We start from the raw sequence: 17,480 nt of genomic DNA on the forward strand, positions 1-17,480 counted from the left end.
TGATACCTTGATAGCTAACTGCTTTCTGCATAAGCCTTCTTTCTTTAAAGCTTTTTCAGCCTATTATTTTGAGGAGAGAATTATGTGGTAATATATGTATAACACTTGCTGAAAGCTCTTGGGGCAAAGAGGTTACAGTTCTACCCAGGCAGCAGCTGCTGTAGTAGTAGCAGTTGGGGGTTGGGGAGGAGGAGGGGAAGCAGTCCTGTGCACCTGGGAGACCGCATGGGATTTTCCAGTGAGATATTGAGCTGTTTCTCTTGGACTCTTTGCAGTGATATGACTTTGAAAAAACCTTTCATAGTCTAGAATAGTGTTTCTCAATCGGAATAGCTACTATTTGAAAGTCTTCTGTTTCTTTTTAGAGTCATTGCATCTTTTTATTTAGCCCTGCTTCAAGGCCATTCTCACGTATATTATTGGATCAGCCAGGGGCCAATCAGGAAAGAGAAATCATCTAGATTATTTAAAACAGAGGAAATTTAATTTAGGAAACTGGCAACAAATGACAGAGGAGCCTGAGAAGCCAAACAGACAATAGACAGACCACCCAGAGAAGAGCAATTTAGGAGGCTTTGACCTGCCCTCGGTAGGTGAAGGAAAGAAGGAAGGAGTGATGATACCAGAGCCTGAGGGTCACCAGGAAAGGCTCAAGGATATCTCTGTTCAAGGCAGAGACAGAAATCCCCTGAACTCTTTGCTCGTTCTGCTTTCTAGCCACCCACTAGTGTCCCCCTTTGGCCAAACCTGCAGGAGGCCAGCTGACAGCAGAGTTTGGGAAGCAGGGCCTTCAGAAGCCAGCCCTCGACCTTACAGAGCAGCAAAGCAGGGGAAAGCATGGTTCTGAGGACAAAAACTCCACCAGCATAGTCATTGCCCCTGGAGTTAATCTCGTTCTGGATTACTAATATATAATTTTAAGCCAATCTTCCTGTATACCTTTTATGCACTTAGTTAATGTAATGATATAGTCATCCTTTCAGCTGAATTATGCACTGTTTTTTTCTGCTTTGTGTAGCTGTGGGATTCTTGGAAATTATGCATAGCAGTAGCAACAACAGCTCATTGGTGTTTGGAACTCATAAATAATAATTATATTGTTAATTACATTTACTGTTCATGAAGCACTTTCACATACATTATGCTGTGTGATTCTCATAAAACTTTTTGAAATGTTAATATTGTTCCCAATTTACAGAAGTAGTATCTGAGTCTTGGAGACTTTATATAAATTGCTCAAGGACAAACAGCAAGTACCTGAGTCAGAATTTAAACTGGACTGTCAGGTTCCAAACTCCATAATCTTCTCATGATATTCTGATGTTTCATTCCAGAAGTTGCCCAGGGGGCATAGCAAGATTTTTTTCTTAGCTGGCTGGCTGAGTTTCAGAAGAAGGAGAGGATACATTTTTTAAATTTGAAAAATACTTGTTGACCTAGAAATTAAATTACCTTCCTGGGTATAAGTGACACCAGAACTATCTGGCATTCTAGTCTGGAGAGTTATGTTGTCCCTGAAGAATTACACTCTTGCCATGTACGCATCTCAATTTAGTATTTCAATATACAGGATTGGCTCTTCTAGAGAGATCAGAAACCTAGCAGCATGTACAAGCTCAAGCCTTATAGGAGGTGGAGAAGAAGGTAATATGTCTTCCCATCTCTCAACAATAAAATACAGGACATCTAATAAAATTTGAATGTCAGATAAATAAGTTTTTGGCATAAATACATATCTGACACTCAAGAGGTATCTCAGCATTTTCTAAATCTGGCAATCATCTCAAGACGAGATGTGATTCCAAGGTTTCAGGGGGCATTTTTGTGTGCGTGGCAGGGGTACTGGGAGGATACTGGGGACAGGAGCCCATATGGCCCTGCATTTGCCATCTGTGCAGGCCATGAGGTAATTATTCCTGCACAGGTGCAGAAGCGGAAAAAAGGGTCTGGAAGGGGATCCCCAGTGTCCAGCATGAATTCTGAATTGGAGGTTCTCTGTGTGGTAAGGAGAAGTAACCCAGCCAGAAGTCCAGGCTGAGGTTGATTCACTTGATTTCATGTAGGTTCTCTGTTAGTCTTTTTTCACTGGTGAATATTCAAATCTGACCAGAAAGTTAAAATTAGTCTTTGAGATGAGTAAACTTACTTGAAGAAAGGATAACAGGAAGGGGCCAAAGGTAGCCTAGATGTGTCAGCAGAAAAGGCTATGAATGGCATGGACTAGGTAAGGAGGTTTGCATTAGCAGTGGGCCAGGAGGAGACAAGGGCTAACCTGCAGTCCTTCCCAAGGGTGCCAAGGAGGGGCTGGGGCAGATGAAATGCTGGGCCAGGCACTTGCCTCCCATTTAATGCCAAGCTGGGAGGGATTGCCACCAACTGTCAACTCTGGAAGTCAGTCAATGCAATATACAGAGAAAGAAATTACCTAGTTACTCATCCTGGAGCTCAGAGAGGGACCCCTTGCCACTCAGTCAATCTGGAACCTTGAATAGGCTATTATTATTTCTGGGCCTTTGACTGTAAAAATGTGATGGTGGATGATATAATACATACCCTTTATGGTTCCTCTTAGTTCTAAAATTCTTCTCCTGGTATATGTATGATTGATATATACTGGGGATTGAAACCAGGGACACTTTACCATTAAGAAACATCCCCAGCCAGCCTTTTCACTTTTTATTTTGAGACAGGGTCTCACTAAGTTGTTAAGGCAGTCTTCAAATTCGCAATCCCCCTGCCTCAGCATACCAAGTCTTTGGGATTACAGGCCTGCACCATCACCCCCACACACCAGCATGACATATGTATAATGTTAAGCCCTCTTATGTCTGCTGTTCTGTGCACTAGCCAGGCAAGAGGACTGATAACCATACTTCATTATGTAATCTTTATTACATCTGAAGATTGCTCATTGTTTTAGTCAGTATTTTTGCTGCTGTGACTAAGTTTATTTAGGGGGTCACAGTTTCAGAGGTCTTAGTCCATAGAAGAGCGGCCCCATTCCTTGGGGCCCGAGGTGAGGCAGAACATCAAGGTGGAAGAGTGTGGCAGAGGGAAGCAGCTCACATGGTGATCAGAAAGCAGAGAGAGAGAGAGATGTCTCCACTGGCAGGATACAAATGTATACTCCTAAGCCTCGCCCCAATTCCCACCTCCTCCAACCACACTCTACCACTTCAGTTACCACTCCATTAATCCCTATCAGGGGATTAATTCACTAATTGGGTTAAGACACTTACAACCCAGTCATTTCTCCTCTGAACCTTCTTGCATTGCCTTACACATGAGCTTTTGGGGGACACTACATCTAAACATAACACTCATTCATTTTCCCATCAAGTTTTTTCCTCTTCCAGGTAAAATATCAAAATCCTTTTTTCAAAGGGCTGTATTCAAATGAGGTGACCATTGAGATCCACACTTTTCTAAAAGCCTCAGTCAGTGGTCCTGAACTGGCAAACCTCCTGCCTGAATTTTCTGTGCCACTGGGATTGTAGGTGTTTGTAGCCATCCTGACTCATGTATTGTATCTTTCTAAATGCTACTAAGATGGATCAAAGTGTCCTAAGAATAAAAATGCTAATTATATAAAATAATGCATGAGTTAATTAGTTCAAATTAGTCATTTCACCTGTATGGACACTTTAAAACATCATGATGTATATGATAAATATAAAAATTGGTCACTGTAATCAATTAATAAATAACAAAAATTAAAAACATTATAAAAGGGCTGAGGTGGTGGCTCAGCAGTAGAGCGCTTGCCTCACACGTGCAAGACTCTGGGTTCCTTAGCACCACATTAAAAAAAATAATAAGTGAAATAAAAGTATTGTGTTCAACTACAACTAAAAAATAAAATATTAAAAAAATTATAAAAAAGCCTCAGTCAGCAAGATAAGTAAGAACTCAATTATAGAGCCTGAGGCTATGAGTAGTATTTCAGTCCCAGTTTACCCTTCATTGGTTCTTTTATTCATTCAGCACATATTTCTTGAGTTTCTGCTATGCCTCAGCAGAGTTAAACTGGAGGGTAGAAAACTCCAGCAGAATTACAAAGCTTGGGAAATACCCAGTGACACCTGATTAAGTCCTTTGCTGCTTCTTCAATGCTGGACTCTCTGGAGTTTCAGAGTTCAGCCACTTGTCCATCAAATGGTAGAGGCAAAGTGAAAATGAGCTGTTGTTGAGGGTTTCAGTGAAAGGTTGAAAGTGTTGGTTAAATTGAGGTATTTGAATAATCTGTGGGTTTCACCTCCATGTAGCTGCTGGCCTCTAAGACCAGACAGAACTGGGAACTGGCTCCTTCTACCCAACGTAGAGCAACCTTCTGGAATGCCCTTGCCTTACATGCTGCTTCTTTTCCTCTGTCCACAGTGCTGCCCTTGAGATGGAGTTGCTGCCCCTTTGGCTCTGCCTGGGTTTTCATTTCTTGACCATGAAATGGAAGAATGGAAGTGGGATAGCCATGGTGGCTTCCCAAGGGGGTTGCAAGTTGGTGAGTTTCCCCCCTGAACTCTGACTTGTCTCCTGCTCTTGTCCCAACCTTGTCCTGACTGATAGATTGTTAGTCAAGGAGGAGTGTCTGGATCACTCTGAATCTGCCTCACTCAATGCCATGTGTAGCTCTTTAACTGAAGGTTTTAAAGATAATGCCTGGGAACGGCTGGCAGTCCCTGTCATCTTTCTCATACCAGGTACTGCCAGAGAAGTTTACATGTTTTAACTCATTTAATCATCACAATAACCCAGTGTTATGGAATTATTGATAGGTATTATTATTACTTCTCTATTTTATAGATAGTGGGGGCTATGGCACAAAGTGGCCCTAGTGTCACCAACTAATCAGTGGTGGGGCTGGGCTTTAAACCTGATGTCTAAGATGTGGTGTCACATACTTGTAATCCCAGCAGCTCAGGAGGCTGAAACAGGAGGATTGAGAGTTCAAAGCCAACCTCAGCAATTTAGCAAGGCCCTAAGCAACTTAGTGAGACCCTGTCTCTAAATAAAATAGTCTGGGGATATGGCTCAGTTGTTAGGCATCGCTGGATTTGATCCCTGGTACCAAAAAACAAAACAAAAATCCGGATTGGTCTGACTCATAATCCCTATACCATAGTGGAGCATACTCTAGACTAGTGGTTAGAGGTTACTGTTAGTGGTTCAGAACCATGACAGTTGGAGTTTTAAAGAATACAGCATGAGGGCTGGGGTTGTGACTTAGTGGTAGAGCGTTTGCCTAGCATGTGGGAGGCATTGGGTTCAATTCTCATCACCACATACAAATAAATAAAGAAAATAAAGGTCCATCAACAACTTCAAAAAATAAATAAATAAAAGAAGAATAAAGCATGGCTGCTTTTCAGGGTGCAGGCTAGACTCTCTGCCTGACCCTTCTGGTTTGGCCGCCAGAAGCAGGGATTCAGCTGCCAGGAAGCTCAAAGAATGGACTTCCCATGACTCTTACAATTTGAGGACTGTTTGCAAGTCATTACACTGGCCATCTGATGTTAAAATGAACTGGACATAGTAAGGATTTCCGGGGCTCTGGTGGCCATGTGTTCCTTTGAAGTGCTTCGGTGGGTCCACAAAGAATTGCAAAGGTCTTTACTACAGCAATTGTGGTAGGACGGGGTCTCACAGCTTGAGGAAAGCCCCTAACCACAGCACTCTTCAGAGACTCCCCATGAAGCCAGGAGACCAACGCTTACTCAAATATAGAAAAACACCTTGTCTTGGGGTAGGGGAGGGGGGCATTCAATTCTGTAAAAATGCAAGTTCTCCCCCAAATTAATCCATAATGGTAAAATGATAATGAAATACCAATCAAAATTCCAAAGACTTTTTTAGGGGGAGTGGAGGGTGTGGAAGGGACCTGACAAATTCATTCTAATATCCATCTGGAGATTTAAAAACAACTCAAATGTTCAATAATGGGGGATTAATTAATTAGATGAAACAAATAATTATTACTAACTTTGGGCATAATAAATGTGTTTTACATAAGCAATCACACTCAATCCTAAAAAAATAAAAAATACAAGTATAATTTTCACTTTGCAGGCAGGGTAGTAGAGTTCTACTGATGAGGTAACTATCCCAAGGTCACCCATTTGATAAAAAGGACTGGGGTGTAACTCGGTAGAACACATGCTTACTTATGTGAGGCCCTGTGTTCCATCCTCAGTACCAAAACAACACAACAAAACAAAACAAAAAGAAAAAGAAAATTAGAGCCCAAATGAAGTGAACCTTAGAACTCTTGTCTTCATCATTGCTATTCATGCAGTGTACTAATATAGTTCCTAAAAAGAAATGTGATCAAATTTATTTTTACTGCCAAAACAATATGTCTATCATGCATTATTGGGAATGGAGTAGATTAATGAACATCTTGTAGAGTTTGTTATCATATTTTTTTTTGTAAAAAGGGTAGGTAATATCTTTAGAAAAGAGTGAGAAAGAGATATAACAAAAAGTTAGTATGTGTTTTTCTGAGGGAGAGTCTGAGGTTACTGAAGAGTTTAGTTTTCTATTTTTCAATACAGCATCAATTTTTAATTATCAGAGGATGTTGCTTTTAAAATCAGATAAAGAACTTGGAAGTTCAGCCAGGCACCGTGGCGCATGCCTGTTATCCCAGTGTGACTCAGAAGGCTAAGGCAGGAGGATGGCAAGTTCAAGGCCAGCCTCAGCCACTTAGCAAGACCCTCATCAGCTTAGCAAGACCCTGTTTCCAAATAATAAAAAAAAAAAGGACTGGGGATGAAGCTCAGTGATAAAATGCCCCTGGGTTCAATTTCCAGTACCAAAAAATATATATAAGATAAAATAACTTGAAATTCTAAGAGATTAGTTCCTTGCCCAGGGTCCAAAGTTAAGAAGTGGGAGAGCAAGTTTCCAGCTTGAGTGTTAGCTCTCCTAATTTGGACTTCTTACCCAGGACTCTTCTTCCCTGTTCCATTTGCCCTCAGGGATGGGGTCCACAATTTTAGCCAATCATTGGCCTTGTTTTCCAACCTATAGAAATTACCATTTTAAACTTTTTTCACTAACACCTAACTTACATCCTATGTTTTTGCCAATTCTATAAAACATCTGGCTGAGTTAAAGAAGGCTTTATATGATTTCTGCTGTGACATCAGGGTCACCCCATCCCTCTGTCTCCTTAAACTGCACAATCAGTAGACCTGCTACCATATTTACTTGATACAGGTATAGGGGAGCTTCCCAGGCAAAAATATTTTGGGTGAAATGAAGGTGCCACAGTACATCTGGTTGTTGGGCAATGGCGCTGTAGATACCCAACTATTATGTCACAGTGGTAACTGTGCAGTGTGAACCATTTACCCTGTACCGACTATGTACCTGGCACCATGCTAAGCTCCTCATAAGCAGCCACTTTAATCTTACAACAACCCTTCTAAATAGGTGCCACTTTTTATCTTCATTTTGCAGAACAGACTGAAGGTTAAATTATTTTCCCAAGGTCACATAGAACATAAACAACAGAGACAGAATTCAAATCCAGGTAGAGACCTGGTCCTCAACCCTCAGAGTTAAAACCAAACTTCAAATACAGTTGTCAATTCTCAGCACTTGATGTCAGATCTTCTCTGACACCCTGTTTTAAGTGAGGCCTGGAACTCAACTCTTGGCTGACTATTTTAAAGTGTGAAGGTAAAGAATATGTTCCTGTCCTATTTCAAAAACTCTGATCTCCAGAGTCATTTCCAGTGGTTTCAGGGACAGTCTGATGAATGAACCAAGTATCTGGGCATAAATCTGTACTTTAGAGATGTCTTTTCCACTGACCCATGTGTTTTGGACCTAGGGGGATAGCGTTGCCGACTGCAGAGGGCAGAATCTTGCTTCAGTGCCCAGCAGCCTCCCGTCCCACTCACAGACACTCATCCTGGACGCCAACCCTCTCAAGACCCTGTGGAATCATTCCCTCCAGCCGTACCCTCTTCTGGAGAACCTCAGCCTGCACAGCTGCCACCTGGGACTCATTGGCCTTGATGCCTTCCAGGAGCAAGGCCACCTGCACAATCTGGCTCTGGCTGACAACTGCCTCTCTGAGAACTACAAGGAGACAGCAGCTGCTCTCCACACTCTGCCAGATCTGCGGAGGCTCGACTTGTCAGGAAACTCCCTAACAGAAGACATGGCAGCCCTCATGCTGCAGAACCTCTCTTCACTGGAGGCTGTGTCCCTGGCGAGGAACACCCTGATGAGGCTTGATGACTGTGTCTTTGAGGGCCTGGAGCACCTCAGGGAACTGGATTTGCAGAGGAACTACATCTTTGAGATTGAGGGTGGTGCTTTTGATGGCTTGACTGAGCTTAGACGCCTCAACTTGGCCTACAACAACCTCCCCTGCATTGTGGACTTTGGTCTCACACAGCTACAGTTTCTAAACATCAGCTACAATGCCCTGGAATGGTTCCTGGCAGCCAAGGAGGAGGCTGCCTTTGAGCTGGAGACGCTGGATCTGTCTCACAACCAACTGCTGTTCTTCCCTCTCCTACCCCAGTGCAGTAAGTTGCACACTCTCCTGCTACGGGACAACAACATGGGCTTCTACAGGGACTTGTACAATACCTCGTCACCGCAGGAGATGGTGGCCCAGTTCCTCCTTGTGGACGGCAACGTGACCAACATCACCACTGTCAGCCTCTGGGAAGAGTTTGCCTCCAGTGACCTGGCAGCTCTTCACTTCCTGGACATGAGCCAGAACCAGTTCCAGTACCTGCCTGATGGCTTCCTAAAGAAAATGCCTTCCCTCTCCCACCTGAACCTCAACCAGAATTGTCTGATGATGCTCCACATCCGGGAGCATGAGCCCCTAGCTGCACTTACAGAACTAGACCTGAGCCACAACCAGCTTTCAGAGCTGCACTTGGCTCCAGGGCTTACGGGCTGCCTAAGGAGCCTCCGCTTGTTTAACCTGAGCTCCAACCAGCTCCAGGGTGTCCCCACTGGCCTTTTTGCCAATGCCAGTAACATCACTACAATTGACATGAGCCATAATCAGGTCTTACTTTGTCCCCAGCCAGCTCCCTTAGATAGGGCAGGACCCCCCAGCTGTGTGGATTTCAGAAATATGACATCTTTAAGGAGCCTCTCTCTGGAGGGCTGTGGGTTAGGGGCATTACAAGACTGCCCATTCCAAGGGACAGCCCTCACTCACTTAGACCTATCCAGCAACTGGGGGATTCTGAATGGGAGCATTGCCCCTCTCCAGGATATTGCCCCCACCTTACAGGTCCTATCTCTCAGGAACGTGGGCCTCAATTCTGGCTTCACAGAATTGGACTTTTCTGGATTTGGGAATCTGAGGGACTTGGATCTGTCAGGAAATTTCTTGACTAGCTTCCCGAGGTTCAGGAGCAGCTTGGCTCTGCAGACCCTGGATCTCCGTAGAAACTCTCTCACTGCCCTTCCTCAGAGGGCTGTGTCTGAGCAGCTCCTGAGGAGTCTGCAGACCATCTACCTCAGTCAGAATCCATATGACTGCTGTGGAGTGGAGGGATGGGGGGCCCTGCAGCACCTAAAGAGTGTCGCCGACTTGGCCATGGTCACTTGCAACCTCTCCTCCAAGGTCATTCGTGTGCTGGAGCTGCCAGGCGGCGTGCCTCAGGACTGCAAGTGGGAGCGGGTAGACATGGGCCTGCTCTACCTTGTGCTTATTCTCCCCAGCTGCCTCACCCTATTGGTGGCCTGCACTGTGATCTTCCTCACTTTTAAGAAGCCTTTGCTTCAGGTAATCAAGAGCCGCTGCCACTGGTCCTCCATATACTGACCTGGTGACATACCAGGTTAGAAATTTGGTCTGTTCAACTTTCTCTGCTAGATTTTAAGATCTGCTGCAGAGGTCAGGTGTGGTGGTGTATGTCTGTAATCTCAGTGGCTCAGGAGGCCAAGACAGGAGCATTGCAAGTTCAAAGCCAGCCTCAGCAACTTAGCGAGGCCCTAAGCAACTCAGTGAGACCCTAAGCAACTCAGTGAGACCCTGTCTCTAAATAAAATACAAAAAGAGCTGGGGATATGGTTCAATGGTTAAGCATTCTGTGATTCAGTCCCCGAAAAATCTGCTGCAGAGGCCAAGTCTGATGAGTTGAGGTTTAAATTAAAAAATTTAAATATCTCCATCCTTAAGTCCCCCCAAGTCCTTCCTCCACCTTTGTGATTCATCCTCATCATCCAGATAAAATATTTATTAAGTGACATACTATGAAAATAAAAGACAATGTGTCTCAAATATTTTTTAAATGAAACACAGCTTGCCTTTTTTTCTTTTTCTGATGTTCTTTTGTGTATTTTCCCATTATTGTTTTTCAGTTCCTTTCCCTTGGTGACATCCATGGAGATAAAAGAGTAGCAATCCAGTGCTACTCTACAGCAAGCACACCTCTGAGAGCATGTCCTAGGGAGGGTGAGAGTCAATGCCCTGGGGATTCGGCAAGGACAATGATTTCCAGGCACAGCTGGAGGGTCTGGCATGAGACAAGTCTCACCCCTGATGTTGGCCCTGTTGCCACTGCCATGAGAAAGGACCTGTGGCAGGGCCTCTCCAGGGGCCCCCGATTCATATCTAGAGTCTCTGGCAGATGAACATGACCTTTCTATGGAAAAGCTAAAGAGAACAATAACTGTGCTTAGAGTTTCTCCAGTCAGTAAACTGAGCACTGGGAACAGTTTTTGTTCTGAGGGAAAGTAAAGAGAAATGCAGAAAGGAGTGAAGTGTGCTCATACTCTTCAAGAGGATCATGAATAACTTCTTAGCCAGTGTTCAGCATCTGTACTCACATCCTCTCTCCCTCCATTCCTTCAGTGAATGGTGAACAAGTCCTGAGCTCCTTTCTAGGAAAAGATAATAAAGACACAGCCGCTGTCTTTTTGGTAGTTGAGAATTCACAGTCTTTGAACTTTTTTATCTCCACTTATTAATCTTAAAGGGGTTTAACTGCAGTGTGGAAGAGGGAAACTGAGAGAGGACAGAAGCCCCAAAACTGATTTCTATTACTGTGTAAACTAAATGTCAGAAATCAAAGAGGGGGAAAAAAAGTGGCATTACTTTAACAAGCAGAAACTTCCCAAGGGAAGTTTACTCTCCTAGGTCATTTCATTCTGTTCTTAACAGTGGCTGTCCTTAGATAGCATTAGATTTTGCCCTTACAGTAACCCCACATTTCCTTTCAATGTTTCCATCCTGTAGTGGCCCCATCCAGTGGCATGGCTGTCCCTCAGGTTGCCTTTGGCCAGTCCATCTTGGCAAGCTCCATCAGCCAATGCCCATAAGACCAGACTTTCCTGATTTCTTCCTACATGAACAAAGAGCCCTTTCCCTGGAGCCCTGCTATTTCCCAAAGGGACAACTAGCTTCTTAGACAAGTGAATCTATCTGTGACTGATCTTGAGTTAATGTTTCACCCTTTGTATCAGTCAGCATTCCCAGTTTCTTGCAACTGAAGATGATCCTATCTGATTTATAAGCAGCATGGGGATTTAATACAAGGATGCTGGGAAACTCTAGTCTCTCTGGAAAGGCTGAGGATGAGGCTCAGAAAATGGGTAGGGATAGGGGATTCCATGCAGCAGTTGGAATCTCAGCCCACACTATGTCAAAAACAATCATTATGAGAACATTGCTGTAACCACTCTTTAATATTGGACACCATGGTTTGCATGGCTGTCACCACTGAAGGATTGCTACCACTGCTGCCACCCACTGTAGAGAATAAATGCCCCCAAATTCTATTGTGTCACTCATTAGCTAATGCACAATCTGGAGCAAGTGTATGGTCATTTGACCTTAGGTCCTGTGCCCCTGCCTGGCTCCTGGAAGAACTGGAACAGCACATGTTGTACCCCTCAGTGACATGTTTATGATAGCTGGGCTCTGCTTCCTGCAAATACTCATAAGGGACAGAGTTATCAAAACAAAGAAGGGAAGCAAGATGTTGAACAGACAAAAAGAATAACAAGCACCATGCCCTTTTAAACAGCATATACATTTTAGCAGAGGACTTCTGGAAACAAATTCATCATATAAAGGAATGACTCTAATGATGGAAAGTTAAGACAGAAACTCAGGTCTGCTGGAGAGATCATCTCTGGGGTATGGAAGGCCCTTCAAAGTTATTCAAGTGGCACCACATAGACCACCCACTTTTCCTGCTCTTAGGGCCCTGCCTAGCAGGGTCTCAGACTGAGAAATTAGGACAGATCCCTACCTCTGCTGGTGATAGTGACTTCAGAAGGCTGTGGTCTCTCTTTACTAGTTTATTCCATCCCTAAGTTCAAAAAGCTATTTTCTGGATTTCTTTCAGTGTGATGAGAAGGTTGAATAGAGTGTGTGGATTTCTGCCTCCAGGCCTGAGCTACAGTTTCTGCAGCAGATTCTGTACCCTTGCCCAGCTTTGTATACTTTAATTCCACCTGCGGAAGAGAGTGTACTCTAATGTCCTCTCAGGGAGTACTGGAGAGGGAAGGACCCACAGAGCCTGATACCAGAATTCCTTGGTAGGACCAGGGTGGTTATCAGCCTAAGATCTCCCATACAACCAGAACTGAGCACCAAGCAGTTCTTCCTCAGCGGGTGGGAAGTGGGGTCCACCCCCAGTCGCCACATGTCAGAATATTCACACGGGAAAATGTTCAGAATCAAAGATAAATGTCAGAGACTGGTCTGTTAACATGAATAACAACAATTCAGATATTGAAAATATGGCCAAAATAAAAGCTTAAGGTTTTGTTAGAGGCACAATCCTCCTTGAGTTATCTTTGTTAGAGCTTGGTTGATTTTTTTCCAAGGACCCCAGTTGCAAGGAATTGGATAAACAATGATCCTTAGGTCATATCACTGGCCATCTGTCATCATTACTGATTCATGCATGACCCACTTTTACTTACTTAATGTGCCAGATAACTTCCCTTTGCCCCTCAATATCCACTTTCCATATTTCTGTTGCCCAGGAGGGTGACTTCCATGGTGACTTCTCCCTTTCCCTCTGGCTTCCAGTTCTATCTGGCTAAGAATAAGTCTTGACAGATTAGAGAAAAAGGAAAATGAGGTTCAGTTATTTACCCTCTTGACATTTGGATTTGTCTCAAACTGGTGAATAGGTACTATCAACCAAAGATAACACTCCTCTCAAGGTGGCTCTTTATATATAAATCTCTGCCTCTGGGTCTAGGAACCACTCTTGGTGCTGGTCCCTCTCTCTGGGCTTAGGGTAGGTAACAGTTCTGTCTCATCTGCCCTGTGTAACTTCCTTGTCCTTTGTTGGTTGCCTTTCCCTAACTGACCCTTTGTAAGTAGTCCCTTTATAAATCCTCCTTGAGTTATCTTTGTTGGAATGCACCATCCGGTTCCTTTTGAGACCCTTGGTGATGTAGCTGGTTATTTATTTAGTGATACTGTGATAGAAAATCCTAAAACTTGCATCAGGGAGAATGCTAAGAATGCAGCCAGAGCTAGGAAGGCCAGTCCCTTAAAGATGGCGTCCCTCTGAGTCACTGTGTGGATATGAGTAAGATGGCACATCTCATTGTATCACAAATACATTCAGATTTTACCCAAATTGAAGTGGGGAGAAGTTTCTATCCTTAAAGATCTCTAAGACTGGGTGTGGTGATGGCCAAAGGAAAAGATGGTGGCAGGGCTAGGAAAAATGTTATTAAAAAAATACTCCTTATTAACTAGTGTTCTTCTTATCTTTCGTTACCATTAAAGATTACCAAACTTTTTCTCTGTGTGTGCTAAATACTTTATATGGCTAACATTACTTAATCTTGGGGAAACCTAGGCTGAGAGCAGTTAAAATTTGCCTAAGGTCATAGAGAACTGTGGTCAAGATGTTATCATTTTGTTAAGAAATATTATCATTATGTTAAGAGAAAGCAGCTTCAGCAACTTGACCATCTTTATCGAGTCCGTCAATCTAAAGGTGATAAGAAGTTGCTGAACAGAACGCATTTGCTGATTAAATGGGAAATGTGAAGAGGCTTCATATGGGGCAGGAAGACCAGCATAGTAGAAGATCCCCTACTGCAACTGAGACTGTTAAAAAGTCATCAGCATGGTGTGGTGATTTTCTGGAGGTAATTTACAACTGGAGGAATCTCACACAATTCCTTTCTCTTGGTGTGCAACGTTTTCCTGCTGAACAATCTGGATGAAGGGCAAGAGGCCTCTGGTTTCCACCATGATTTTAAAGGTTCAGTGTGCATGTGGGGATTGATTAGAGATTAGAAAGTCTTGCCAGGGAGGAGGCAGTTTCAAGGCTGATCACTTGATCCAAGTCTTTTAAACATATAACTTTTAGAGATGCAGTTTCTCAGGGAAGAAAGATTCAGTTAAACATTAATAAACGTAACTAACTCAGACTTATGAGATGTTAAGACACTGACCCATTCTGAAACTCGGCAGTTCTTGACACTTGGTGTTACCACGGAGATAGTCAAAGGGGACTAACTAAACCCCAGAAAAGACTTCAAAAGAGCTTGCAAGCACACTCCTTGACATCTCAGATGGAGTTTCTCTCAAATGATACTTCTCAGGAATTTTAAAAACTGTCTTTTTTAGTGACTGCTCTTGAGAGTTGCTTGTGTTTTTCATTTCAGACCCAGCTTTTGTTTTAATTGTCCATTAAATGCCAGTACAGTGACAATCCTTGGTGGTTATTGGGCTCTTGGACCTGTGTCATTCTTCAGCCTTGCAGTCCTGCACTCCCACCTTCCAGATCCTTTAAGATGTGAAACATGAAAACTAGATTCCCAACAACTGTCATATTTAAAATTTGCAATCAGTAATCTTCCGCTTTGCTTTTTTTCAAGGGTGTTAAGATTATAAAGGGCAATTCAGCCAGGGGTGGTAGTACATGCCTATAATCCCAGTGACTTGGGAGGCTGAGGCAAGAAAATTGCAAGTTAGCAAATTTAGCAAGGCCCCAAGCACCTTAGTGAGACCCTGTCTCAAAAAATAAAAGGGGTCCGGGCATGGAGGCACATGCCTGTAATCCCAGAGGCACAGGAGGCTAAGGCAGGAGGATCACAAGTTCAAAGCCTGCCTCAGCAACTTAGGGAGGCCCTAAACAACTTAGCATGTTTCTGTCTCTAAGTAAAAAAAAAAAAAAAAAGGGGGTGGCTAGGGATGTGGCCCAGTTGTTAAGAGCCTCTGAGTTCAGTCCCTGTACCTGCTTCCCTCAAAAAAAAAAAAAAAAAAGAAGGAAGGAAGAAAGGGCAACATAGCAAACCATTTTATGCAGAACATCCATAGCAATTATGACCTCAAATGAGTCTGAATCTCAATGGTTAACCCTGAGTAACTTTACACAATAGTATCTCAGATGTGACTTAGATTGAGAGAAATCTCTTGCGTAATCTCACAATCTTAAGAGGGGGACTAGAGATGTAGTTGGGTAGTAGAACACTTTCCTACCATGCACAAGACTCTGACTGAGTTCAATTCCCAGCACCACAAGTGAAACAAACGAACAAACAAAAAATCCTTAAGAGAGATGGTATTGGAAGATGACAATTCGAAAACAGTCTTTCCCACAGACCTTAAAAAAAAAATGCATAAGAAGAGATCATGCGGAGCCATACAGCAGAACCAAGTTTCAATGGGGATAAAGTTGGCTTGAACACTGGCTTGATCTGAACAGTGCAACCCTAATCTGGCCTCCTAGCCTCCAAGGAGGACGGGGCCTGGATGGGGAGGACATGGAGAGCCATGGTGAGGGAGCCAGGGAGAGGGTCATGCTTTCTGGAGGGTGGGTGTGTTTCTCTTTTCCTGCTACTGTTTTCAATGTGGTGAGCACATCCTTCAGCTGAATGCCCTGGAGAGGAAGCCTAGCACTTCCTGTTGTCTTACCAAATGCTGAAAAATGCAAGTTAGAAATAAAGAAAAAAAGGGGGAAAAGGGGAAAAGTGGAAAACTCTGTTGGCCAGATCAGGGACACCAACCTCCAGGAACAAAACTGCTCATTTTTTTTCCTTAAGATATAGAGGAAGAGGCACATTCCATATGTCAATTGCTTCTCAAATAAATCAGGATCCAGAAAGTAATTTCTCTTTATAAAAAGGACCTTTTGAAAAACAACAGAATGGACAAGAAAGCTGGAGATCTTAAAATAAAGTATAAAGAGAGGTTTAGGGTAATACTACCAAAGAAACAGACCTAACTGCTGCTTATTGCCCTTAAAAATTCTCAGTTATGGGAACGAGTCCGACTGCTGGCTACACACCAGGCTGGTTAAGTCGAGAGACAAGGTGTTGAGGAAAGGAAGGTGACTTTATTGGAAAAGCCAGTTAGATGAGAAGGTAGAGGACTCATGTCATGAAACCCATCTTGCTTGGAAAACTGAGTGAGGAGTGGTTTACATAGGTGGTTAATGGGTGTTCCCAGTCCGGTGGGTGCCTGCTGACAGTGGGTGGCCAGATGATGCACATCTGATTCTAATCGCCTCGTCACAAGATGATTTTCAGTTCTTCAAATCTCAACAAATATCAATATTTCCTGTAGCTAGTCTTGTCACCGATTAGTTTGCCCATATGCAGTTCCTGACAAATGACAAATTACACATGAGACAGGCTAGATTGGGTAGCTGTCCGAAGGTCCTCTGGATAATAGCCAAACTCATGATAATGAGATAAAACATACTTTATCTGATTATTGTGGAAGACGAAGGTTATGTGAGGTTAAACAAGAAATCAGGAATGAGGTCCAGTCCCAATGCTTGACTTTATCTCCATTCTGTGAGCCTGTACCACAAAGTTTTGCAGTGTTGGAAAGAATCACTTTTATGTGAGATTTTGTTTTATTGTTTTACTGCCGTGATCATCCTCACTATCTATGAGATACTTCATGGGATTTAGTGGAAATAACACCCTGCCCCCTGAGGTCAAATCCACAGGTGCTGGTGACACAGGTCATCATGTATTTGTATATTTACTGATATCACTATAATCAATATAAATAAGTTTATTGTCTGTATCACTGAAGAGTTTATCGCTTGCCAAAATAGACTACTCTTAGCTTGCTTTATACTGACAAACAAAAAAGTTTGTCAGTGTAAAACAAGCTAAGAGTAATCTATTTTCTTCAAATGCCAATTTTATCCCAGTTAAAATGTTGTTTGCCTGCATTCCTTCACCCCTGCCCGACGTCCTCTTAAATATATCTTTAGGACATCTGTGGAAAGAACTGTTTATAAACAGGGATTTGCTAATGGTCACCTCTCCTAAAATTTGGAGTATGTGAGTGCTTCTCTCCAACTTTTCAGGCTAATCATGACTTCTTGAACTAGATTGCTTGAACAATATGATCTTCCTCTATTTTCTGTGTCTCTTTTTGTAGAACATCCTTCCTCAAAAAGAGAGAACAACAAAAATTCCACTTTGATCATAATTGTAGATTAGAAAAGGAAATACCTCCAATTTTCTTTCTGAAAATGTCATACTTTCCTCTT

At 43.0% G+C, this 17,480-nt stretch overlaps 1 protein-coding gene across 3 annotated transcripts in view; it reads left to right on the plus strand.

The window, feature by feature from the left end:
- Window positions 1-13,793, plus strand: part of NRROS (negative regulator of reactive oxygen species) — a 35,189-nt gene extending 21,396 nt beyond the window's left edge. For 2 of the 3 annotated variants that reach the window (XM_081300932.1, XM_081300933.1), the window contains 3 exons: window positions 4,378-4,498; window positions 7,835-9,766; window positions 10,345-13,793. In XM_081300932.1, the coding sequence (XP_081157058.1) occupies window positions 4,378-4,498; window positions 7,835-9,766; window positions 10,345-10,617 (2,326 nt within the window). In that variant the 3' untranslated portion in view covers window positions 10,618-13,793. Of the gene's footprint in view, window positions 1-4,377; window positions 4,499-7,834; window positions 10,286-10,344 lie in introns of those variants that run through there. The other variant, XM_081300934.1, reaches the window with a different exon arrangement.
- Window positions 13,794-17,480: the final 3,687 nt, after the last annotated feature.

This window comes from Spermophilus citellus (assembly GCF_964194105.1).
Source record: "Spermophilus citellus genome assembly, chromosome: 7".
NCBI classification, from domain to species: domain Eukaryota; kingdom Metazoa; phylum Chordata; class Mammalia; order Rodentia; family Sciuridae; genus Spermophilus; species Spermophilus citellus.